The sequence below is a fragment of the Pieris napi genome, chromosome 1, assembly GCF_905475465.1.
Source record: "Pieris napi chromosome 1, ilPieNapi1.2, whole genome shotgun sequence".
Lineage (NCBI taxonomy): Eukaryota > Metazoa > Arthropoda > Insecta > Lepidoptera > Pieridae > Pieris > Pieris napi.
In genome coordinates this window covers 12,055,271-12,080,405 of record NC_062234.1, presented here as the reverse complement: position 1 = coordinate 12,080,405, position 25,135 = coordinate 12,055,271, and the positions used below count along the sequence as shown (strand labels likewise).

Sequence of the window (25,135 nt, the reverse complement as noted above, 5' to 3'; positions counted from 1 at the left end):
TAGGTCACTGTTTAGAGAGCTGAATATGATCGTTACTGGAAAGGAGTTTTGGGCAATATTTTTGTTAGGAGCAGCAAGGGCCGAGTGTAGTTATTGTGGTAAGGTCCTCCAAAATTCAAGCGAACTTTATATTGTAAGTGTTTCTATGGAGGTTCGTGGAGGTAAAAGAAAATTATGATTTTATATTAAAAACTTTACATGTGTAAAATAATTATTAAATTAATGAAATAAATAAATAATGTAATTAGTCTTGCAATTTTATTTCTATATACATACAACCATAGTTGAGGCAAAAGTCTCGCCCTATATATTTTGCAGTCCCGTTACCCCATAATGGGACATGAGGCATAATCGTTTCTGTTTTACAATATTTACTCTAATAATGAAATTGCCCTTCAATTTCAACTAATTGACTAGTACATTTATATTTTTTTAATTGAAGATGTTCAGTTGTTATACACGAAAAACAAACAAAATTTTCGCCTGGGGTCGAACTTTAGACCTTATATAATTATATTAATCCATGGAAACCGTCATCGCTTTTATACTGTAAATATATTTTAAAAATTAACCTATTCAAATATATTTCTTCTTAACCATATCCGGTAGGTATAACTGTCAAAGCAAGTGGAACCATAGACGAAGGCTAGTAAATTATTTTAGAATATTACAATATTTGTTTAAAAATTTGCGAAATTTGGAAAACATTGCGAAACATTATTAAAATTAAAGGTTAGTCTACACTGTGTAAAGTGTCATTTTACGTCTAACATTACTATTCATAGTATTAATTCATTCAGAATTTTTTTATCAGGCATATTAACAATAATATACACATTGAAAAAAGAGAGCGTAAAATAATTGAGTACGTAATATAACAATATATTTATTATTTATATACAAAAATATTCTTTCGTTTTTAATCTTAGTTAGTAAAACTAAATACAGAACCGTAGGAGCTATTTAGATATTAAAAATCAATATAATGATGGAACATAAATTGAAATACCTACATCATATACCATGCACAGCTAGAAAAATTGATGTGTCTCTCCCCTTATATTTCGATTTTACCATGGTAGGCTAATTTAATGAAATTAGGCCGCACATGCACAATTTTGCAAACATGATAACTTTGTGCTGACGATTCGGTCATCATATTACGTAAACCTATAAGGTTTTTTAACACCATGATTCAGTGGTTTTAATCTTGTTGTTACGGGTTCAGTTTTCAGTAAGTCATTTAAAAAGAAAAATATTAACAGTTTTGTACGAATCTTATGCCCTTTTGAGAATTCTTATTTTAAGCTTATTGTTTTTATTTATTTATATATCAAAGCTTGCCAACGCTCGGTTACATAGGTACAAGAAAAATAAAATAAAATATTTAGTATGACAAGAATTTGTAGGCAAACATAATACCCGAGGAGATAAAAAAATAAGTTATAAAATCTACAGGACAACGTAAGTCGTTTTCAAAGTGTGAGGTAAGCAACTATGGATATCTAGATCTAGCTTATCAGTATGCTCAATCTGGGTATCGGTGAGTTTTGGCCAAAACGAGTTCTTCTGAAAGGAGGCACAAGCCTGGAGTGGAGGGTCAACGAAATTTAAATTTAGTTAAAAGGTTGGGGCAATCAACCTGATTGTTAAATATCTTAAATGGAAGCGATATATCAATTAATTTTCTACAATTCTCCAATGACAACATCTTAAAGTGCGCTCCTATGTTGGCAATCTTTTTTCGAGATGCCACTTTAGAAAAGTAGATGGTAAAATATATATGAGTATGTTAAAATGAAACAACAGACAGTGTTATTTTATATAAATAATATTATATTATTTATATATATTGTATAAATTATGTTATACACACGCACCACAATATTGTGACTAGATTTATATTACAACTAGCTGACCCGGCTAACTTCGTTTCGCCTTAATAATAATATCGTTGTTACTTTAGTTAAACTTATTTTAGGATTTCATTAAGGTGATAACTTTTTTTGCAAATAGAGAAATGTTTTATTGCTTGCCATTGCAAAAGAAGAATGGCAGTTTTACACATTAGGCCTCTTCTCTCTATCGCCAATATTGCGATACTGCATGTTAAAGCACTTTCTGCTTTACAACATTTTTTGATGAGGTAACACATGTTTTCGATCAAGATCAAAGCCCGGTTATGCATCTTCTCATTTACCTCAAGTTCGGAATTTCTTGAAGTGACACGAATTCGACGTAAAATGATGCGTAGCTTTGTCAACAAATGTCACCACATGCCGTGTGCATTCGTAAAATTAATTAATTTATTTATTGTTATTCGATAACTTATCCGATATTTTATTACTTATTCTGCTATTCGGAGTGGAGAAAAATCCATCAAAAAAGACATAACTAACATCGGTCCAGCCGATCTCGAGTTATAAGTGTTGTAACAAACACGACTTTCTTTTATATATATAGATAAATATCCTTCGAATAGTCGAGACCCTTCTGCAGGCTCTATTACAATCATTACATACATGGAAAAATATATTTATGTAACGACAATCTAATAACAAATTAAATTAGCACTGGAAATAAAAGAATTTAAAAAAAGTAAATAAAGTGTAATATCGTTTACACGTATCTTAAACTACTTTATGTAATTAAACTGCTTGCATAATAATACAATATGATAATGACATTTAGGCGGGAGGCCTTATCACTAATAAATAATTTCTTTAAGGCAGCCCTAGTGAGGAACCGATACACGCACTACTAGAAAGTGGAAAATAAATAAAAAAATAATGTAACTATTAGATGATGTACAAGTTTATATAGACTTAATTATGCGAGTATAGATAAAACTACACGAATCATGATAATTTCAATGTTAGGATTGGGGATGCAGATGGCCGTCTGGTCACAACGTCGGGGTACGATAGTTCCTGCAGGTCTGGTCTTATCATGCCGGGGACGGCTGTTCTTCGATGTAACCTAATCCAAGTTATGACCTGATTGAGCCACGGGCCAATCAACTTCTTCATAAGGACATTTTAATTTCAAATAAACAATTGTCTTTCAACTGGTTGCATCCTTCAAATGTTATTTGTACCATTGTCGTTCAATATTTTAGTGTTTAATTTATATAACAAGAAACTTTGTAAAAAAACCACATGTAAACGATGTAATAAAATTTATTATATAAAAATAAACAAGTATAAAAATATTTTATGATCGATTTTATATACGCATAGTTAAGGTGAGAAAAACAAACTCCTTATCCTTATCTACTACATAATAATGTTTATCTATTCTATTATATAAAAAAATTCGTTATGTTTTACCATGTTTCAGTAAATATTTTTTAATACAATCAGTATCTTATAACTAATAAAATATTTGTATTGTCTTATGCTAATTTGCAAAAATTGTGCCAAAACTTGTCCAAATTGCTTTAGTCCAGCCCGAAGGTATTTTATAAACGGATACTTCGCCTTCATATGAATCTGACAATTCGTTTTCCAAAAAAACAATAGGAGCATTGATTTTGGTCAAATAAGAGTAATACTCATCTGTATAATCATCTCCCTTCGAGTAATACAATACACCACTACCTCTAGTAATAGCCCTCACAACGTCATCCAATGAAATATCTTCGAGATACACTATTTCGACGGGCATAACTTTACCGACACACATAAAGTCGTTGCCAATGTCAACAATGTCCATGTCGAAATTAATTGTACGTTTCCCTTTAATTCCCTTATAACCAAGGACGAGTTCTCTCCTAACATAAATATCTTTTTTCACCCATTCACTGCGTAGCTTCATAAGATGTTGAATTGTAGGTGTAAGTTTCGTTTGGATTTTATTATTAGTAAGGTTTAAGCGGGAGAAGTAGGACTGTGCAATGCGTGGAGAACCGTTGAAATTACCAAAATCATTTATCCATACAATGCTGCTTTTAAGAGAATTGGCGATTTCGTTGCTTTCAGCAACGTCGCTGGACCATAGAGAAACACAGAGCGAGGTCTTTATCAAACTTAATAAATCTTTGACAGTTCTGTATGTCAGTATGGGAATATACATTTGTGAAGGTGTGCTTTGGGCGACTGTGTCTTTGATAAATTCAAATAAGAATACTTTATTGTTGTAGTGGTATGTATCAGTAGAAAACTGAGATAATTTTTCGGTTTTTTGGATAGCTTTCGAACCAATCAACTGTTTGAAGCGTTCGATTGCACTCTCTTCAACATATATCATTTGTACAGCCCAGATATTCTGAAAAATAAGATATTGTTTACAGTTAGTCTGGGAAATACAGCATGAGTAAAAAAAATAGTTTGTAATTTTCTGCATTATACAAGAATAATTATAATATAAAGGGGCATAATGCCCCTTGAAGCAAAGCAAATAGATCCCTATCCCTATTCCGTAAGGGCATATAAAGCATGAAATTAAGTCCTGTGTTAATAGATAAAATTCAAACTTCGTAACATAGATATGTCTTAATAGATATGAAGATTCTTAATCCAAGTGAATTACTTTTCATATGTATGATTTTAGTCATAGTGATTACTCCTCTAGTAAAAATTTAAAATAGTTAGTGCCTGTATTACATTACCGGAAACAAGGGGTGGCGCATACAAGGGTATGCGTAAATGCCCGTTACGAACAGAAATAATACTGTATAGTTTACAAGCGACGAGCAGCTATTAGAAGCGATAAAAAGACAAGAGTACCTATGTCAAGTGATAAGTTTTGACAAAATTACCATTATTGGAGCATTCAAGAACACATCTACAGCCGACTCTATGTCTGATCGCCTGGTAATGATTCCCACACAACTTCCCCAATCTGAAATACAAGAAAAATATAATCAGTGGCATTCCTATTGGAAGCTTATACTTGGGAAGTGCATTTTATTGAAACCTAATTGTTCCCTGAGATCATCAAAATGTGCGAGACAAACTGATATTTATTCATTAATAATATGACATTACCTTTTTCAAAATGGGATACGCTAGCAGAATCCTGGCTCCTTATTTTTAGCAGTACAGATAATCTGAAAAACGATTTTACTTAAACTTTTGTTAAAGGAATAATGAAATAGTAGTAATAAGGCAAGCTGTAGTTAGCAAAGAGAATAACTTTTTATATTATATGTACAGTGTAAACTCTATATAACAACACTCAAGGGACTGTGCATTATCGACGATACAAAGAGTTTTCGTTAAAGAGATAGAAGAAAAAGAAAAAGTTAATTTCAGACTAGTATTAGTAAATACATAAAAAACAATTCTGTTTTAATACAAACAAATTTGAACGCTATTGCCTATAGTCTGTTATTTTAGCCTTTTACTGCACCAGTAATTGTTGTATATTTAATTTGTTTTATTCATATCTTGCTATATTGAGGCATCTTCGTGATAAAGCAAGTGCAAGCAATCCCAGTTTGTAAACAAAAGAACGGATTTCTTAAAAAGATCAGGATGTATGATTCCGACAGTCCAGTTTATTACGGGCTAGGACAATAAAGCGACAAAAGCACACAGTTCCAACTAATTTCAGCAAATTAAAAAATACTTTTCATTATTTAATTGTCATTATTGGGGATGGGTGTATGCTACGTACAGTGTATAATTGTATGGAAGTTAAGCCAATCCAACCAAAGCTGAGTGATTTTGACGCATTAGGGGGAATGACGTTAAATCTATGGACGATACATGGAGTTTTGGTTTGGGTTGAATATAATATTTCATATACATCATGGTTTTTATTTTACCCAGCTTCTTCACAAAGTTCCTTAAAAAGTGTACAAACAGCAACATTTCTTGTTGTTGATATGAGTATTGCCTCTTTAAATTCCGCAAGAAAAACATCTGCTATCAATCCCAAATTTACTAATGGCGTTGTGTCAGAAATTGTTATAGTTGGAACTGAAAGAAACATTAATTTTATACTTATTGTATGTTGCATTTATTTAAATAATAAAAATACAGACCCACCTTTCTCACAAAGCTTAAAAGAATTAACTAACAAGAAGCTTACGACAAGTAGACGGTCTACTATGATGCTGTAACTGGTATGTGGTCATTGTTATTGCAAAAATATTGAAAAAAAAAAGTACTATAAGAGTATGTGAATACAAAAAGTTAATATCTACATGAATTTCACTGATGCTGTGGTTTCAATTGCTAAAAACCTTACAACTTAATGTGTAAAGATTAAAATAATCTTAACATAGAAATAACAAAAATGGTATAGAATATGTTAGACTATATAGTAGTTAAGTAGGTTCCATGAGGAAAAATTGGCAGTCGCTGTAAAGTTTGACTAACAATGTTGTAAATATAATATATAGATACTTATATAAAACATTGAAATTTTTAGGATAAACAAAACGCTTATAATTATTACCAATTAAGCTAGTTAAATTACAACATTACTTACTCTTTATTATATTTCTAACAGTAACTGGCTCATTACAAATACTATGGTAATTTAAATAATTCACCAACAGCTTTAAATCATTATTCTTGGTTGTTTTCACTGGAAATTTTCTTGTTAAATATTCTAATTGGCAAAACAGATCTGTATTTTTTTCAATTAGTTTAACCAATTTTTTAAATTTATCAGGTAAATCTTCTATAGCTCCTCTTAAATATGTATAATTCTCTAAGTCTGTTTTGGTGAGTTGTTCCACTAAATTAGGATGATCTTCAAAAAACTTCTGAAAAGCATGTTTTTTCTAATTATTTATTTAACATGATTTTGTATATATTATTAACACATTTTCAATAACTATATTTATAAACTCCAGAACACTTGCAAAGTTAAATATGAATAGTCCACATGCACCTTTTAAAGCACTGGTTTACCGGTGACCAACATTATTAAATAGAATAATTCAAACTATAAGAAACAAACTGAATGTAGCATGTATTTCAAAAAATTTAAATAGATTAAATAAAAATAGTTCTTTATACTTACTTTACCTAATGATGTATTAACTTCCATTGTATCAAACTTTAGTGGTTCTAAATTCATATTCCTGTAGATAAATGAAGTTATTTTAAAGAATATTCAAAGATACAGAAAACACCTGTTACAAACAAGACTTTACTTTCCAGTTTCCACACCACTAATCAATTTATTAACGCAGTTATCTGTTCTTTATCAATTTGAACTTTTTGAACATTGATAATAATTTTGTAAATAAATCATTAAGGAAAAGTTTATTGCTACCACAGATTGTTGCCACCTGTCTAGTATTTTTTTTTTTTTTTTGGAGAGCCTGTCTAGTACTGGCCGCATTAAACATAGATAATAAATACAATAATACGCACTTCTCCAAGGACAATTATTCTGGCAGTGTGATGTGAATTGACATCAGAAAAACCTCCTCTTTAGGGATTTTAAATTAGTTTTTACAATTTAGAGTATATGATTTTTTGCTTTAGATATTATTTTTGACTGACTCAAACTTTTTTTACACCTCGTACTTTTCGCAGGTATATAGGTACTACATAGATGGTTGAGGTGGCCTACCTATGTAGAGAAATAGTCCCTTAAAAAGTGATACTTTTTAGGATATTACCTAATATATGTATATAGCGATATCTACAATCTACTGTAACAATCACTGCGATGGCGTCATACGCTAAAACGCGTTAATGAAGTAATTATGAGTGCTAAGGATATAAAAGGACCTTGACCACTGGGCCCTTCGGTCCCACCCAAGATGGTCCAAGCCGATATCCGAGTCTCGCTGGAGCTCTTGCCTTGGAAAATACCCATTTTCCGGCAGAGCTTTACTCGCCAAAACAGCCCGGGCTGAACTGTCAAGGCCCTTAAAGCCAACAGGGAGATTCCATTAAAACAATATTGTTTTAATGGCCATACTTTAATTTTTAAAAACAAGAAAATTCCTGTCAACTGAAATCAATAAATTATACGGCAAGCGTTAACTTCAATATAGAGATCCAAGTTATAACTATTTTATTAAATTTATTTAAGAGAAAAAAAATGTATCCTTACAAATAATTACATACAAATGTATCCTTTAACCATCTGGGACGGTAGGAAATTCAGTTACGTTTTTCCCACTTGTTTGCGTGGTATTCCCACAGTAGTGTAAATGCATGACCCCATTTCACCGCGCCTTGCGGATAAAGATGAAACGTTCGGTTTTCATATTTATTTATTACTTACATGATAACAATAATTAACTGCTTTACTATGTAACGAGGAGGTCCTTACCTGCACCCATATCAAAAGCTTCTCATTACATAGGTATGAATAAATTATATTTTGATTTCATTTGATTTAATTCTAACAAACATTTAACAACGATTCCAGTCAAAATTATCAGTATGATATGATTGATGGCTTTCTGGTTCATACGAAAAATAATAATATATTTCAAAGAATAAGGAAATAAAGAACTCCATGATATCACACATGTTGAAACCAAATAGTCATCTTAACATTCTAGCTACGCAACTGGAGCTATGGGAAAATATCGGGGATAGTTTTTCATGAAGTAAACAGATGTTTGGATGTTTTATGGAGATTCAGTAATTATACACTATATAAAAAGAATAATTCAGGGGCGCAAAACTGAGCCGTTGTTTACCTTCACTGTACAAGTGAAAGAAGTAAAGTTTTTCCTTATTAAAACAGTTTCCAAACTCCTTGAAATGTTGGTAGTTAAAGATGCTTTCTTATGAACTCGGCTCAATAGTACTGCAAACGTTAAAAGTTAAAACAATCAAGCATACATTTCAAAAAAAGAGCGTCCCTTTTTAGTATGGTTTCCCAATTATTATTATTATTATCATTATCATCATATGTTAACGCCCTAATAAATATATCATTACGGTTTTAATACACGATCATAGTACAGTAGACGTACAACTCTTGCATAACAATGTATTTAGAACAATCATGAACTGGCGAATAACAAATGTCACAAAGACATCGTTCCAATTTCAAGGGAGCAAACAAACGATTGCCAATGACATGACAAGCGTGCATGACGGTCAACGTTGTATATAAAATATTTTGTAAAATTCGCGCCAACATAATGCCCATAAGATTTAGAAACTAGCAATGGCACTGGCAAAGAAAGGGCAAGTGTACAGCGTCGGCAATTATTTGATGACGGGAAAAGTTTTCGGGAAAGGCCACTTTGCAAAAGTAGAAGAAGCGACGCATAGGATTATCGGCAAAAAGGTTCTACATTCATTGACTTGTATTTCTTACTAACTCTCCATCATTTGATGAGACTGATGAGACACTCAGCTCGTGACCCATGTGGATACTTTTACACCAAAAAGATACCGTAGTATGATGATCTCCAATAATTCTAACCAGACCTATTTATAGTGTGTTTGTACTAATATATAAAAAGCCGGTCGGACGTAATACATATTTAAAGTAGAGTATTGATTTAATAGGTGGCGATTAAAGTGATAGACTTGACCTGCATCAAAGAGGACTATGCAAGACGCAACTTACACCGCGAGCCCCGAGTGATGGCAAAGTTGCGGCATCCCTGCATAGCTGCCCTTTACGAGACTATGATGGTTGGTTACCAACGATTTACTTTTTACCCAATTTAATATATCCCAGAGAAGAAGGTTTACAATTAGACGTTTAACTAGTAGTAAGTATAGGTACGTATCGTCCGCATGATTGATGATTGTCATAGGATTCGACTTAACTGAGAATCCCAGAATTTAGTTTTTCCTATAAAAATGAAATATTAACAAAATCCCTAGTACTTACCAAATGCATAAATTTACAAGTACTTATTTATCCCCGATAAAAAAATATATTTCTCTACTGATTCTCACCGTACAGTCAAGGAGTAAAATTTTACTATTTATTTACTAGCACGGGCCACGACTTTACGTGGTGATGGAGGCGGCGGCAGGCGGTGATCTTTGTTCCTATGTCCTGGCTGCCCGAGGTTCAGCGCGTGGCCTACCTGAATCTCGGGCAAAAGCGTTAGCCGCTCAGTTGGTTTCAGCTGTACGTCACATGCATTCTAGAGGGGTCGTGCATCGGTAATAGTAATTCTGTACCTTCTTAAAATACATATCTAAAGGTTAACATCGTATGAGCAGTTTCGCGATTTGAAACTCTGTGGTCGCACCTTGGAACCCCAGGTGTATAATAATTTTTTCTTTGAATGCATTTAATATTTGCTCATACGGTGAAGGACACCATAGTGAGGAAACTAGCATGCCCTAAGGCCCATTTAGAAGGAGTTTCTCGTCTCGAAGATACGATTATCGAAAGAATATAAAAAAGTTTCTTCGTCTAAACATTAACACCAATTGCTCTTCTTTGGCGACAATTGCCTCGCAATAGAAAATTTATTGTGTCCGTGTACCTAAACAAAATTTCAAAAGCAATAGTATTTGAATACGAGGTTTTGTGGCAGTTGCTACCACGAGTGTAGTGCGTGAGGGTGTTTTAATTATTTATACAAGAATTCATTAAACGGAAACGGAAAAAAGATTTTGGGTTAAAAAATGGGTTTTTATAATTTATTTTTTCCGTGTTCCACAAACACTCGTAACTTCAAAAAAGTTCAATTAACTTAATATTATCGGCAGCCCCAAAATTAAAAGGATTTTGAAGGCGACAAAAATCCAACAAAATACCTTAGTAATCACTAAACTCGAATTAAACATCTCGCAATCAAAACGGTTCTATCCGATTTGTACGATACTCGTATGATTTATGAAAATAAAAAATGTCATACGAGATCGTGTTTATGCTAGTCGAGATTCTCGTAAGTAAGAATCTTCTTACTAAAATGTCGATGTTTAAACAGACGCAGGAAAATATCGCTTAGCGACAAATCACTGGCGATTCTGGTATGACATAATCATAATAGGTGAGAATTTAGTTCTTGCCTGTATGTAAACATTTTGATACGATAATGCTATGGCGATTATTACTGGTGATAGGCGCGTACGATTTCTCACACCAAAACGTGCGAGAAACTCTCTCCATCTAAATGGGCCTTTAGATTGAAGTTCTTTCTGGTATGTCAAACTCGATACGTTTTTGACATACGAGAGTCATACTTAGAGCTAAGTCTAAACCCTGATTTTTTAAGGAAAAATTCAAAGTTATCATATGATGTTGTGAAATAAGTATTTGTATGAAAAATTATGGCGCGTCTAGTAGCTAAGCGCGAAACTGTTTTAATAATGTTTAACAGGCTAAATCGTTCAATATTTAGTTAAATTTAAGCTTCTTTACGGATTTTGATCAAATAATTCTGATTTTTTTTAGTTCAGTCATTAAAAGTTATGTATTATAGGTTATTCTTACTGAACTCAATACGTTAGCTAAACGTCAATTAACTTACAGAGATCTGAAGATGGAGAACATAATGTTAGATAGTACTAAGCAGTTCATAAAAATTGTTGGTAAGTATACACACGAGTTTATATATTAAATAATAGAAAATGTTTTTAAATATATTTATGAATGTTGCTTGGACTATGAAATCATGTGGTAGAACTATTGTTTTAAGTCCTGATAGCCTACCTAAGTGGTATATCAGCGAGGCAAAATGTTTTTAAATATATTTATGAATGTTGCTTGGACTATGAAATCATGTGGTAGAACTATTGTTTTAAGTCCTGATAGCCTACCTAAGTGGTATATCAGCGTGCAAAATATATTTAAACCTGTTCTGATTACATTTTTATACAGCGTACAAGTGTACGTTGTTTCCTAATTACTTGCATTTCCGTTGCTTTTCTTCTCTTTTGCCAAATCCTTTGCGAGCTAAACACAGTAGCAATGGAATATGTTTCTGGTTTATCGGTAGAGCTTTTGGTCGCATTGTTTAAATGTGGACAAAGTTTTAAATATTTAAGCAAATTTTTTTTTTTTTTTTTTTATATACATGTGTCTTTACTAAGACATCATGGCACATTACAATCTAGCCTAACTTAAGACTAATAAGTAATTTAAGTCTAACCTAATTTATTACAAAGGATATTTAACATAAGAAAGTGTCCAATAACACTACTTACAGTCTCTATTAAAGGGAAGACACTTTGTTCTTGTGTTCTATTTTTTTTTCAATCACTGTTTAGCACTTAATACTAACGTGCACTAACACTAATTCACTAGTTCAAACGGTTTTGTCCTTTTCAATCTTCTCACTAGGCCAGTGGTGTCTAGGAGTTGAATAGCCTCGACATTCACGTGATGGTGGAGCCTATGTTCGTGGGCTCCAGCAGTCTTTTTTATTATTGTGGCGACGTCCTCTATATTAAGGTCCCGATGGAGGTCGTTATTGCGAATATACCAGGGAGCATTGACTATTCCCCTGAGCACTTTGTTTTGGAATCGTTGGATTACTTGGATGTTACTATTACTGGTGCAGCCCCACAGCTGGCAACCATAAGTCCATACAGGTGTCAGGACTTGTTTGTAAATCAATAATTTATTTTGAACTGATAACGCGGAATGCCTTCCGAGCAACCAGTACAATTTAGTGTAACGGAGATCCAGCTCTTCACGCTTCTTTTTAACATGGACCTTCCATCGGAGTTTGGTATCCAGCGTCATACCTAGGTACTTAGCTGAATTTTGGAACGGCACTTTGACGTTATCAATATATACTGGCTGGTAATTTGATGTTTTGTTGGTAAAGTTTATGTAAACTGATTTAGACTGATTTAATCGTATCCGCCATTTTTTGGTCCACAAGCCAACAGTATTTATGGCTTTTTGTAGTTTTACTACCGCTTCCTTTTCAGTATCTGCCGTAGACATCATAGCAGTATCATCGGCAAAGGTAGCGATTACGTTATCTTCTAGTTCAGGAATATCGCATGTGTATAAGAGGTACAGGACCGGACCTAATACACTCCCTTGCGGCACCCCAGCTTTTATTTCTTTCAGTTCTGAATAATCATCTTCTTGTCGTACTCTAAACATTCTTTGTGTTAAGTATGACTCTAGTATATTTGAAAATTGACGAGGCAGTAGTTTCTTTAATTTATAAACAAGTCCTCGGTGCCACACTTTGTCAAATGCTTGAGCTACATCCAGAAAGACCGTGGAGCAGACTTTTTGTTCTTCTAGTGCTTTTTCTATATTATTTGTAATTCTATGAACCTGCTCAATGGTAGAATGTTTTTCTCTGAAACCAAATTGGTAATCCGGTATGAGCTGCTTTTTGGCAATAATAGGGTTAAGACGTTTGAGAAAGAGTTTCTCAAATAGTTTTGCTATAACAGGTAACAATGAGATTGGCCTGTAAGACGTTACTTCGTGTGGTGGTTTTCCTGGCTTAGGAATCATTATCACTTCCGCAACTTTCCACATATTGGGAACATATTGAAGTCGAAATGAAGCATTAATTAAGGTTGTCATTTTAACTACAGCTTTACGGGGGAGATGCTGTAGTACCTCACCAGTAATTAAATCAAAGCCTGGCGCCTTTTTTTTAGTTAAACATTTAATTTCACTTAAAACTTCTTTTGGTGTGACTAGACGGATGTTTAGTTGTTCTGACGATATTTCTTCGAAGTCAAGTGAATCTTCTTCATCGATTTGAAATATATTTTCTAGATGATCAGCAAACCTTCTAACTTTTTGTATATTACTTACAGCCCAATTCCCATCAGACTCTCTCAAGGGAGGAATATGTGTTGTAGGTTTTTTGATATTTCTTATCGCTTTCCAGATGGAGTAGTTGGTGGAACCATCAGAAGTTAATTGGTTTAGGAATCTCTTTATTGAAGTATCTTTATGTATTTTAATCTCTCTCCTCAGTTGTTTAGTGAGGTTATTCAGATGTTTTTTGTCTTCAGGACATCTTGTGTAATGCCACCTTTTTCTTTGAGCTCGTTTTGTCTTTATCAGATTTATAATCTCTTCTGGAAAGTAGTTGTTTTGTACCTTTTTCTTAAATTTTGGAGTATTGCTCCAAGCAGCTTGTTGGATGTTCTTTGTAAATTTATTTACTTCTAAATCTAATTGTTCCTCAGTCTTTAAAGGTACTCTTAGGTCTATAATATTCTCAAGATAAATTTTGAAGCTGTCCCAGTCCGTATGCGGGTTCACGAGACATGGATTCAGTTTCCGCTTTACAGGGTCTTCGCCAATTGTGAGTAAAATTGGTGAGTGATCTGAGTTCATATCATAAGCTTCCTCTATTTGGAGAACATTTGGTGATACTTCTCTAAATATGAAGAAATCTATAAGATCTGGTATTTTATTCTTGTCTGTTGGCCAGTATGTAGGCTTCCTCTATTTGGAGAACATTTGGTGATACTTCTCTAAATATGAAGAAATCTATAAGATCTGGTATTTTATTCTTGTCTGTTGGCCAGTATGTAGGCTTCCCTGTCGAAATTGCATCACATCTCAAATCTTTCATAGCATTAAATAGTTCTTTTCCTTTAGTCGTTATTAATCTTGATCCCCAGTAGGTATGTTTTGCATTGAAGTCGCCTCCCAAAACAAATCTATTTCCAAGACTTTTTAGCAGGGTTGAGTACTGGTCGTACTTAAGTGCATGTCTTGGTGGGCAGTAGATAGAAGATATTGTTAATGGACACCGCTTCATTGATAGGCATACAGCCACAGCCTGAATATGTTCTTTTTCATATTTAAAGACCTCATGGTGTTTCAAACTGTCCTTTATTATAACTGTACTTCCCCCGCTGGATTTATTACTTGGGTGAAGGGCATGGTAGGCGTTATATCCTTTAAGTTGAATGTACGACTCCCTGGTAAAATGTGTTTCCGATACCAAGCAGATGTCAATGTTTTCATGTTTAAGAATTATATGAAGTTCTCTTTGGTGTTTTAAAAGCCCATTAGCATTCCATGCCATTATTTTTAAAGACATCATTGCTTTGGACGTTTAGAAGCTGCTATTTTGGTGCTGCTTTCTAGTTTTTTAAGTCTTTCATCAAAAGTTGTCAATAATGAAAGTATGGTGTTAATCTTTTCATCTAAGCCTGTGTTAGATTTAGTCTCATTTTGTGTTGAGGATAGAATCTTGGGACCTTTAGTAACCTCAGCGAAGGAAACAGTCTTGGAAACTAATTTTGCTGGTTTTACAGGTTTGTCCGTTTCAGTTTTTGATTTGGATTTTAAAACGTTTCTCATTTTTTGCAATTCTTTAGCTACAACACAGCCTCTGTAATTAGCTGGGTGTGACTCACCACAGTGAACGCACTTCGGTTTCGCGTCTCGTGGCTTGTTACAGTCTACTGTGAGATGCTTTGCAGTACATTTTACACACCTCGGCTCCTTGGAGCAGTATTTCTGTGTGTGCCCATAAGCCTGACACCTCTTGCATTGGGGGATCAATTTTGGTGATTTCAATGGCTGTACATCAATTTTGCAGCCAAGTATCGATTTTATTTCATAAATATTTTTTATGTTTTCCTGATGGTGGAAAGAGAGAATGAACATGTTTAGCGGTTCCTTGTTTTTCCAGCTATATTTGACGGCTGCGTCTAAGATTTTAAATCCTTGGAGAATGAGGTCTTCAACTATCCTTTCAGGCTTGCAAGAGGCATGCAGATTTTTTGCCATTACTCTTATTGGCCTACTCTGCTTGTTCTCGTATGAGAACCACGAAGCATTTTCTTCTTTAAGGTGTTTTGTGATACCTCTGTAGGTAGCTTCAGTATTGCTGTTTATCTTCACCGATCCATTCCTAAGCATTTTCACGGTGAAAGAGTCTTTATTTAATTCTTTTTTAAGTAAGGAATCGTAAAATGATTGGTATTCAATCACATTTTCGACAATAATCGGAGGTGGAAGGGGTTCCTTTTTGGGTTTTTCTTTGGTTACTTTATTACAAGTAACTTCTTTCATGGGGGAAGGGGAGGTGTTTAGTTTCCTTTTCTTTCTGCTTTTTTGTCGCACCCATTCCGTTTCTTTAGCCAGTTCTTCTTCGTCCGTCTCATACTGAATTGATTCAGCGGCTGCCTCATCCCTTTGTGTTAAGGGCTGATCTATTTTTTGTTCTAGCTGAGCTATTCGTTCCTTGAGTTGATGGACAATACTTTCCAGGTCTGAGCATCGGGCTCTTTCCTTTTTCAGTTCACCCACTAGTAATTGCTCGGTTTGGGTTTTAATTTCAATAACACTTGGAGATGACATCATAAATTTTATATAATAATTAAAATTATAAAGACAAAACCTCGCCTTAATTCATTACACAATAACATGTATTAGGTCAACGATTCATCGTAACGCGATCGCGGCGCTGCGTCAGCGCGTTGCACTTTTTCGATCACAATATTTAATACGCGACGTTTCTAACCGAAATGAAAACAACGTAATAATTTAAGCAAATAAGGAAACATTCTTTGAGCCGTAAAATGTATATTTCCAAAAATTTGCTTTTTGAGCAGGTACAAAGCGTTCAGCATTTATATACAAACAAATCGATTGTTTATACGAGTACATAGTTCCTGAATGAATTTACATTATTTATAATTCTTATAGATTTCGGGCTTTCTAATGTATGGAGTGCGGGTGGGGCGCTACGTACGCCATGCGGATCACTAGAATACGCAGCGCCCGAGTTGTTTGTGGATGGCCGGAAATATGGACCCGAAGTTGATTTGTGGAGCATGTTAGAACCTATTATTATTAATTTGAACAAACATTTCAACTATGTATGAAGTACTATGTAGCAACTTCGATAGTGTCTAAAACAGGAGTTAAACTTGATAGACCAGTGCAGATAGCCTTTAAAAATAATAAAAAGTGAAAAAAATTACAGTAGGATGAAACCCATTAGAAAAGCAGGGGAATATGATCAAAATGAAAGGTAAAATAAATTACGGTCGATCTGAGGTCGGGAAGGGGGAGGGGGGGGGGGGGGGTTTAAGGGTAAAAAACGGTTTATCTCGATTTCCGGCAAAACTAAAAGTCCTATCGAAGAAACTAAACAAATATGGGACCAACTTTAATTCACATTATGTTTTAATGTTATAATACAATATCTTAATGTTGATGCAAAGAATCCTTTCATCATGGGAAGATATATATTTTTTTGATTCTAGTAGTTGATCATGCCACCAAGTATAGAAAAACCTCATTGCAATTTAAAAAATCTTAGTGGTAAGCGAGAGTTACTCGTTGACTACGATTTCTGAAAGGCACTGGAGTTATAAAAATAAAGTAGCATACATAATTTTATTAAATTAATTGCAGAATTTTGCAATCCTCAAAATCACTGATTATTGAATTCATTGGTTACATGGTTTTTTTTTAAATTCGCGTAGACCGCTCTTATTTCGTGAATTTTAATATTTTATTTCTTTAAACCAGCTGGTTTGTTTTAGCGGTGTGATAGTTTATGGAATGGTGACTGGAGGTCTGCCATTCGCGTGTTTAGAAGGAAGCAAACAGACAACAGAAGGCCATTCTCGACCACAACTAAGGGCTGCTATAGCAAGAGGGTTTACCAGGAAACAGAGGAATGCGCTTGCGTGTGTGTCTACAGGTATTAGGGATTTTTTAACCTAACGTTTTAGGGAAACTTATGACCCTTATACAGCTGCACATGTATTGAATTTATGAAGATGACTAAAGTTAGTACATATTTGGTCATCAAATGTTTCACAAACTAGCGGCCTGTCGCCTAAAAATGTTTAATATTTTAGAAATAAATATAGCGCATATTATTAAAGGATTTTAAAGAATTTATATAATCGGTCAAGTATTTTATTCGTTCCAATCATACAGTATTACATATTAATTATAGAAAACCGCTGACGTGTCCAATGCTTGTCACGGTCAGTGTGGCGTGGTTATCAATGTAGTCACAAAATTTATGTGACTACATTGAATTGTCTATTTAACTATTTCAAAACATTTACGAAATACATCTAAAGCAAAATTCGCTTAGTTCTGCGTCATCAATAGTCATTTTAGATGTTTTGCTTGTAGTTATAATAAAAGGTTTAAAGTACGAATTTAGGTTACGAGGTTATTAAAACAGATTTTAAAGCATTACGATTATAATTACAAAAACCTTAATTACACAATTAGTTCTTCATACAATAAACCACTTCCGCACTGTTATTGAACAATCACAGCGTTTGATACGTGTTTTTCTGAAACAAAAATAAATTTTTATTGTGCTATATTAGTTACATCACTAAATAGAAATATATGTTTACGGGGATTAACCGCGGTGTACCATACAAGATGGGGCCGTGTGCCATATTCGTCTGTTTCATTGTGAGCTTTCTTTTACACAACTTGTATTATTATTTAATATTTTTTATTTATTTATTTATTTATTCTACAGAATATAATAAAATCATAATATGTTACATTAGAAAACCGCTGTGGTTTGTATAATGTAATATAGCATAATGTCTTGTTTAGGAACGCGACAAATGCATATCGAAATAGTTTTTCAATTAACTTTTTATGTTGGTTAACGTTAGGCTATCTAATAACTGACTGGATAGTCCATTTATTAGCCGCGGTAGCAAACACCTCAATGTTCTCTCGCCATATACCTACGTTGTTTTCTCTCGATGTACAGAGCCGAACTTGTGTTACCGCTCTGGTCGGTACGTCATGCTCACCTCATTTTTGTCATCTCGACAAAAAATTTCGTAATGCTGTTAGAATTTCACCTAAATTATCTCATATTTCAGAATGCAAGATGTTCATACAACAACTACTTGAGCCCAAAGTAGAGCTTCGCATGAAGATTGAAGAGGCCGCGCGCCACAGATGGGTAAAGCGGCCTGGCATGCGAATGAAGACACACCCGTTACCGCCGCCCGATTCCAAAGTTAATAGAGAGGTGATTAACATATTATCCTTACGGGTTTTTGGGTGGTTTAGCTCTGGTTTAATTATCCATTGTAATTTCTTATTATATTATAATAGAATTTTTCTCTACGGCCGACCTCAGGGGCCGATCAAGTATAACATTAGCAGATCTACTGGAATTTATCTCCCCACTCATATTGTCAGCAAAATTTCGCAAAGCTCTCAAAAATAAAAATGCATTTCTTTTTTTAGCATAGACAATGTGTAGTATGTGTAAAAAAGTTAATAATTACTTTTGACGTAATCACCAAATATGAAAATCAAAGACCCCTCTGCCCCTATAGTGCTTACGTAATACTTGAACGGCCCCTCATTAAAAATATAAAATACTAATTTATATAAAGGCTGTAGCAGTCGAGTGACAGTTTGTTGTTGATTAATAAACCCTCTTTAAATTGAATAATTCCTCCATGTTCCAGATATACAGACAAATCGCCGAACTTAGCGCGCAGAACTTTCTGGACATCGTCGCTCAGATTAAGGCCGAACCATTTGGTTCAACCGCTGGGTTGTACAATATAAAGACGCATTTACATCAAATGCAGGCCGCCTCCGGGCTTGATCTCCTCTGGTCTTCAAACACAACGGAACCACGTCCTGCATCACCGCCAGAATATCGCGCCAAATACGAGCTTAAGGAGCCAAGTTTTTCTACACTGTCTCTGCACTCCCAGGTGGTGTCAAATTTGCAGAAATACCGTCCAGTTCCAAAACCAACCCCGAAGCCGGGAAATTCAACAGCCGAAGCCGTAGAGAAGATCAGCGACGAGATTAAAAGCAAATCGAAGCAGTTGAGCTATTATGCAATGCGGAGACCAGTCTTCAAGGTGTACGAAAACGGTGATGGCCTGGACAGTCGTCTACCCAGCATTAAGGAGTATTCGAATCCAGATGTGAATGAAAAGAAAGCAAAGCTTAAACCTCCCGTGAGAAAGACCCAGCTAGAGGAACCATTAAGACTCAGCAGTTGTCCGAACAAAGCTAGCGATGTGAACAGGAGCGATTTCTGCAGACGTGGTGGAGATGGGTTGCCAAGGTATTTTTGAATTTAAGTATTATTTTTCTAAGGCAATGCAAATGCAATTCTTAAATATGTTAGTAGTTGTTGTTGGAAGACGAGTGCTTAATGTATCTAAAAAAGATTTTAGAACCTAGAGTGGGTACTTTGTCTGAAGCTTTTTATGTCACACGACGTTGATTTTTGGGTCTAAGACATGCTAGTTTCCTCCCGGCTATACCAAGTTTATAAACGGAAAATCAACTTCGGATTTCGAACCCACCTAGGCTGATGCATGCATAATCACTATTCTGTTTGCTGTAGTATCAGGTTAATTCAATGGTAATGTTATTAACATTACCATTGAATTAGTGCAATTGACATAATTTGACAGCTGGCGTGCAAGTGGTGCATCAAGAACGCAAGCACCTCGAATATTACTACAAAGTAATGCGACTACAATCAAAAGAGCGTCATTGGGGTGAGTTTCTTTAATGACATTCTTACTCATCAATAGGCAAGACAGCATTATAAAACATACTGTAAGTGTTGATGTTTTTCGAAAATAAACGGTAGCCATGGTAACAGAAACGGTTGTAACATTGATCCACGTTCTATAAGATAGTCATATCTATGCCGAATCTCGCGATACTCCGATATATCCCATCGGTTCTAGCGAGCCAAGTAGATGATCAGCGAAGTAACCCTAAGTAAATATTACCTAAAACCTGCATCGTGTTTTCTACAACTTTTCTTAAAATAATTTTATTTTAGAAACATTGTGAGCCCGGACTCATCATCCAACAATAGTCACTGCAAGAGCGAAAGAGCTATGCCTGTAAGTGTTTTATTTGCATTTTATTGGTTAGAGGTATTAGCAGGTTTAGAGTGCCTTAATAGAACGATTAAGGAAAATATTGTTATGCCTTATGGATAAGAGGGACTGGTCAAGTCAAACTCAAACTCAAACTCAAACTTTATTGCATTCCTTATGTACATAATTAATCAAAATAATGAATAAGGACCTTGGCTAGGCACAGCAATGTTTTAAAAGGGCATGCTTTATTATATTTCATTATATTCTTATACATTCCTATTCTTATAAGATACATTATTTATTTGGTATATTTACTTTGGTTTTACGTTGCGAAAAGGTACTTAACATTATTTATAAACTTAACTTTTATAAAGAAATTAAAATCTATCAGTCAGATACTCTGTAACAGTGTAATAACATTTCTTATATAATAATTCCTTTAGAAATTTGGTAAACCTCAGGTTATTTGTTTCATTCTTCAAATTTTCTGGTAATTTGTTATATATTTTTATGGAGGAGGTCAATGGTCCTGATTGATGTAACTTTAGTCTGGATGTAGGTGGAATCAGTTGGTTTTTACGAGAAGGTCTTAATGAGTAAAGGGTTTTTGTATCTTCCCTTTTTTTATACATATTAGGATATTTGCGAATAAATTTACATGTTTCAAGTATATATATGCCAGGTAGAGTAAGAATATTGTTCCGAATGAAGTGGGGCTTGCATGAGTCAGTATTTCCTATATTAACTAAAATTCTCAGAAGTTTTTTTTGGCTTGTAAATACGGCAGTGGCATCTACACTGCTACCCCATAAGATAACACCATAGCTTAACCAGGAGTAAGCATAAGAGTAGTAGGTAGGTAGGAGTAGTCCTTCACCATACGAGCGTTGCTACATTGAAAAGTCTCACCCTCACACCACTAGGACCAGGTTTAGACGGCTCACGGTCAATATAAGCGCCTTAATAATAAAAAAAACTGAAATATACAGTCTATATACATAGCTACAACCTTTTTAGGTCTGGGCCTCAGATTTCTTTATCTGTTTTATGATCATTTGTTAATCTAATAGGCAAGTAGGTGATCAGAGCACAGCCGAACCTACGACCTCAGAGATGATTCGGCGAACTCTGCAATTAATTAAGTAATGGGTGGATAATGGATATATCTATCCAGGATATAGCTAGCAAGATTTATTATTTTTGCACGCTATTCTTAATGGGTGGATAGATAGCTCCTATTTGCTGTCATTAATTTCTTTAAGAATACTTCCCCCGTATGCGACAAAATATTCACAATTGTTCCATGTGCCTCGTACAAACACGAATTATGAGCGTTCGCCAATGTTTCGGGTTTTAGCTAACTAAAATACAATTTATGAAGATGTAGACATTTTCCACCTTATCAAAGAGGGTGTGAGAGGAGATATTTTAGGAAGCGAAAATACTGACTTTATTTAGCGGTAGTAACAATTTATTTTTTCTTTAAAATATGAAGTTGTAGTTTGTTTAATGTTTAATTCCAGTTGTCATTTTTTTATCTATTAATGTACCTACTTAATTTGACTTATGGTAGGGGAGCCCACGATGCTAAATGGGGATTTACTCGAGCGTCGTAGAGACCTATTGGGATGCAAAGCTTAGATAAAAAGAAGAAAAAAATGTTATATGATAAATTCCTTTTCATCGGTGGGGGAAGCGGCTATAGATAGTTAAATATGTAAAAAAAAACTGTTGCATGGACATCCTCGAGCGCGTCAGATATTGATAGCATCTATGCCCTACGTATTTTTAATAATGTACGTATGTTAATCTGATCGTTTGCATGATGCGGGTGGTTGTATTTAAGGGTTGAAAATTAAAAAAAAAAATTTTATCGAGCGCGTCAGATTTTCTAAGGGAGTGTTAAGTGCACCAAAAAAAAGCTCTCATTCACTAATCTGACGATTTCGATGGGACGCAAACCCACAGCCATTTTCTTAATTTGCAAAAAAAAAATCGCAATTTTGAAATACTCAAGCGCGTCAGATTAAGATATATGTGGTTCATCTTTATGTTCTAAACGTACTGTCTCATAATCTGACGATTATCTAGAGGGATTCGCCTGATCTGCCAAAAAAAAAATAGAAAAACGGTTCACCTAAAGGGCCATCCCTGCAACTTCCCGCTAATTCCATTCCTGGGCGCTTAAAATTGATATTTTGAGCTCGCTGAGTTCAAAGAAATAACATTTCTATGCATTTGAGCTCTCCCAGCTCGAAAGTCTGATAGAAGTTTCATAGAACACTATTTTTGGAATTTTCAAACCGCAATAACTTTTGAATGGATCAAGCAATTTTCACGCGGTTGGCGCCTGGCGGCATTCGACGCAGTTTTATTATCCTCATAAATAATTTTGCAATTTTAATTGATCGAACCACAAAATTCGGAGTAATCCCGAAAAAACACTTTTTCGGGTTTCTTTCGTGTACGATATCTCTCGAACGAATCAACCGCTTTTGACCAGCTTGGTGGCGATCGACGTGGGTTTTCAAGCTCAAAGGCGGATTAGTTTTTGAAGTTGATCGATAAAGAAACCACTTTTAAAAAAATATTTCTTATTTTTTTAAGATTTTTCAAAATTTCTCAAAATCTATCGGTCCGAATCGGTTCAAATTCACAGGAAATGTAATTTTGAGGGAAATATTTAGAACGCCGTTTAGTAGATTCCGATCGGTTTAAGGAAATGTAGGCATCACGCAGCTGCACGCATTTAACTTTATCGACGAATTTTTGTTATTTCGGCTTGCGGAAATCGTCAGATTATATATTTTTCATTATTCTTGAATTATTTCCTTCAAAATAAAAAAAAATTTAGCTACGCTCGAGAATGTCGAGATGACGTTTTTTTTTTACAACTTTTTTTCCGTCACTCTCAAATTGTCAGATTAGTGGAATATACACTTTTTAGGATGTAATTAACTCACCCTACCTTAATGTGACGCGCTCGGGAATTTCTGATGGTCAATTTTTTTTTACTAAACTGATCCTGTCTCCTTCACGTGCGGCTTTATATATGGGCCTCATATTTTGTGGAGGTACTTAACCGGGTACAAGGTATCCCCCTATATATTAATCTGCCGCGCTTTAGTAAATCCCGAAATCCCCTCTTGGGCTCCCCTACCATTAGTTATCTGTTTCGTTTCCAAAGTGTATCTGTAAAATTACTTATAAATAAAAAAGAATTTTATAACAGAATATTGTTGAAAATGTATTTATTTTTTCAGGTCGGCTGGTACTCGCGGCCCATAGCGAAGGAAACACAACGACTACGCCGCACCGCGCCTATTAAATAATTTTTAGATAGACTTTTCGATGTACTTATTTTGTAGGATTTATTTCAAATCTTTCCAATCAATATTTTATGTTTTTTGTAAAATAAATATAAAAGTTTAAACTAGGATTGTGCATTCTGGAATTCGTTTGTATGATTGAGTCGAGAGTTAGCGCCAATCCACTAAATCCTATAAAATTTTAGCACAGAGTAGTAGTAGTAAGATTCATAGACTAAAGCGAAATTGAATTTTAACATACGGGAACCATTGTTCGCGCTAACTGTCGTCTCTGGTTATTCATAAAAATAGTATAAAGCTTACCAAAATGAATAAAATCATTAATGTAACTAAATTTATAAAGCAATACATAAATACCGAGAGAAAATTGCGAAATTATAATCATATCTAAATAATATTGACTTCTTATTGTTCCAATATTACAGGCTTGCAATATGCTTTCATGGAGAAGTAAATGTAGTCGCAGACAAGACCACGAAGAATACGATATACTTTCATTCATACATACGTCTTATTGCTTTAACCGAAAGTACTTCTCTCTTTTCATTACAGCAGCAACAAATTTGACGGAAAGAGACGAAAAAGTATGTAGGTACTATAATTAAGAGATCTAAATCCGTAGTAAATTTGTCTAAAGGTCGATTTACATCAAACGAACATAGAGCTAGAGCTAGAACAAGAGCATTCTTTCGTAATCTTTTAGTGTAAACGAAAGCTAGAGGTATCGATTTACATCAAACGAACATAGAGCTAGAGCTAGAACAAGAGCATTCTTTCGTAATCTTTTAGTGTAAACAAAAGCTAGATCGAATGTTCTTTGCTCATTCCTGTCAATTCTGTGGTTAGTATTGGTAGTGCTTCGTTATGCCTGACTCTGACAGCGATATCATTATTGCAAGTGCTGCATTTATTATTTTGTCGCGAAAACTCAAAAATAAAAGAAGGAAGAGACGTTGGTGGGTTACAAATTTAATGCATCGAAGGACACTGGATAATGTAGGTGAAACAATGACGGATATGCGAAAACAAGAAGAAAGTGGACAATTCCAAAACTTTTGTATAATGGCGCCGGAGGATTTTGATCATTTACTATCTCAATCAAGTACGAATTTTAGAGACTCGATTCCTGCATAT

General features: G+C 34.4%; 2 protein-coding genes across 4 annotated transcripts; one reads left to right on the top strand and one right to left on the bottom strand.

Moving 5' to 3' along the window:
• Nucleotides 1-3,362: 3,362 nt before the first annotated feature.
• On the bottom strand, nucleotides 3,363-7,249 carry LOC125052178. 3 transcript variants are annotated; one of them, XM_047652848.1, is made up of 7 exons: nucleotides 7,116-7,249; nucleotides 6,979-7,039; nucleotides 6,439-6,718; nucleotides 5,771-5,924; nucleotides 4,989-5,050; nucleotides 4,760-4,842; nucleotides 3,363-4,266 (listed from the first exon to the last, which is right to left on the bottom strand). In XM_047652848.1, the coding sequence occupies exons 2-7, from the start codon at nucleotides 7,033-7,035 to the stop codon at nucleotides 3,400-3,402; spliced, it is 1,503 nt and encodes a 500-aa protein (XP_047508804.1). In that variant the 5' UTR covers nucleotides 7,036-7,039; nucleotides 7,116-7,249; the 3' UTR covers nucleotides 3,363-3,399. The 3 variants fall into 3 exon arrangements, with proteins under 3 accessions (XP_047508804.1, XP_047508796.1, XP_047508788.1); XM_047652840.1 differs by having other exon boundaries at nucleotides 7,112-7,247; XM_047652832.1 differs by having other exon boundaries at nucleotides 6,979-7,239.
• A 1,653-nt stretch (nucleotides 7,250-8,902) lies between these two features.
• LOC125063641 (serine/threonine-protein kinase par-1-like) lies at nucleotides 8,903-24,396 on the top strand. Its single transcript, XM_047670181.1, has 11 exons — nucleotides 8,903-9,222; nucleotides 9,447-9,575; nucleotides 9,886-10,058; nucleotides 11,380-11,438; nucleotides 16,504-16,633; nucleotides 17,349-17,509; nucleotides 18,678-18,829; nucleotides 19,278-19,894; nucleotides 20,250-20,336; nucleotides 20,630-20,693; nucleotides 23,936-24,396. Exons 1-11 carry the CDS (start codon nucleotides 9,100-9,102, stop codon nucleotides 24,002-24,004), a joined length of 1,764 nt encoding a protein of 587 aa, XP_047526137.1. The 5' UTR covers nucleotides 8,903-9,099; the 3' UTR covers nucleotides 24,005-24,396.
• Nucleotides 24,397-25,135: the final 739 nt, after the last annotated feature.